At 35.9% G+C, this 1,842-nt stretch overlaps 1 protein-coding gene across 1 annotated transcript; it reads right to left on the minus strand.

Moving 5' to 3' along the window:
• Positions 1 to 648: 648 nt before the first annotated feature.
• Positions 649 to 1,533, minus strand: LOC122039030. The gene has a single exon (XM_042599048.1). The coding sequence runs from the start codon at positions 1,531 to 1,533 to the stop codon at positions 649 to 651; it is 885 nt and encodes a 294-aa protein (XP_042454982.1).
• Positions 1,534 to 1,842: the final 309 nt, after the last annotated feature.

Below are 1,842 nucleotides of genomic sequence, written 5' to 3' on the forward strand. Positions count from 1 at the left end.
ATCCCGGCCAAATAAAATCATCACATATCATCCAAGATAACCACATCCAAAGAAGTAAGACATGAGAAAAGAACAAAGATATGATGATTCATGACAAGAAAAATAGCAAAAATGGGTGAGGGCAAAATGACAATGGAGTAAATTTCATAAAATATGACTCAATACTGCTCTAGAGGTATTAATCAGAATTAAAGCAAGTTCTAGATTGAAATATGCTACAAGTACATCACTCAAATAGGCTCAAACCTCACTAGGTAAATATAAGTCATCATACCATTTCATCAATCAAGAATCCACCACTAGTATCAACCTCATGCAATCCTAGAATTCATTCATGCTATAGAGTCTTTAAACTTGATAGCCAAATTTAACATTCCTTTTCAAATCCCTAACAATGATACAAAGACTTGTCAAAAGAAGGAAGTACCATTTTTTCCTTAAACAAAGACTATCAAACTCAAAGAAATGGTAACTATCATGAATATAAAACCTAAACTCCGAAACCATGCAAGAACAACACAACTAATTAGACTCAAGATTTATTAATGAAAGAAAATTTTAATGGAACTGAAACTTAACCTAAACAAATAAGAAAACTACTAGCACCTAAAATTTACAAAGAAACAAAAGATAGAGGGAAACTCCCCTTTAGCTTGGGTAGATAGCATCAATATGGTCCATTTCCTCCACCACTGAGCCCTTAACTCCTTCATGAAACTTTTTAAGCTTTTGTCCATTAACTTTAAAAATCCGGCCAGTAGACATATCCTGAATCTCAACCACTCCATAAAAGAAAACATTAGTAACACAATAAGGTCCTTCCCATCTAGATCTCAACTTACCTTTAATCAATTTGAGACGAGATCGATATAGAAGTACTTTGTCACCAATTTGAAACTCTTTCACCTCAATTTGTTTGTCATGAAATCTCTTGGCCTTTTCTTTATAAATCCATGAGTTTTCATAGGCTTCCAATCTAATCTCTTCAAGTTCTTGCAGTTGCAATTTTCTTTCTTCTCCAACCGTGTCACTATCAAGATTGCATGCTTTAACCGCCCAATACGCCCTATGCTCAATCTCCATGGGTAAATGACAAGCTTTTCCATACACAATCCTGTAAGGAGGCATTCCAATAGGGGTCTTGAAAGCAGTCCTATAAGCCCATAGTGCATCTTCAAGTCTTTTGCTACAATCCTTTCTATCCGGTCTCACAGTCTTTTCAAGAATTGATTTCACCTCCCTGTTAGACACTTCTGCTTGCCCATTTGTTTGAGGGTGATAGGATGTAGAAACTTTGTGTGTAACCCCGTACTTATGTAGCAAAGCCTTCATGTGTCTGTTACAAAAATGAGACCCTTGATCACTTACGATCACCTTGGGTACTCCAAACCTGCAAAATATGTGAGACCTGACAAAGCTAACAACAATAGAAGAGTCATCAGTCCGAGTGGGATTGGCCTCCACCCATTTGGAAACATAATCAATTGCAAATAAAATGTAAACAAAATCGAAAGAGACAGGAAATGGACCCATAAAGTCAATACCCCAAACATCAAAAATCTCACAAAATAATATGAATTGTTGAGAGATTTCATTTCTAAGTCCTATGTTCCCAGTTCGTTGACACCTATCACATGATCGATAAAAAACATAAGCATCACGAAAAAGGGTAGGCTAATACAAATCACATTCTAATATTTTCCTAGCAGTTCTTTGTGGTCCAAAATGTCCTCCACACTCAAAATAATGACAAAAAGTAAGTACAGACTAAAACTCAGAGTCAGGTACGCATCTCCTAATGATCTGATCACTACAAAACTTCCACAAATAAGGATCATCCCA

This window comes from Zingiber officinale, chromosome 1B (genome assembly GCF_018446385.1).
Source record: "Zingiber officinale cultivar Zhangliang chromosome 1B, Zo_v1.1, whole genome shotgun sequence".
NCBI classification, from domain to species: Eukaryota; Viridiplantae; Streptophyta; class Magnoliopsida; order Zingiberales; family Zingiberaceae; genus Zingiber; species Zingiber officinale.

Bases quoted from the DNA above. Each gene is read 5' to 3' on its own strand.
- LOC122039030 (XM_042599048.1), bottom strand. From the start codon at position 1,533: ATGGGTCCATTTCCTGTCTCTTTCGATTTTGTTTACATTTTATTTGCA.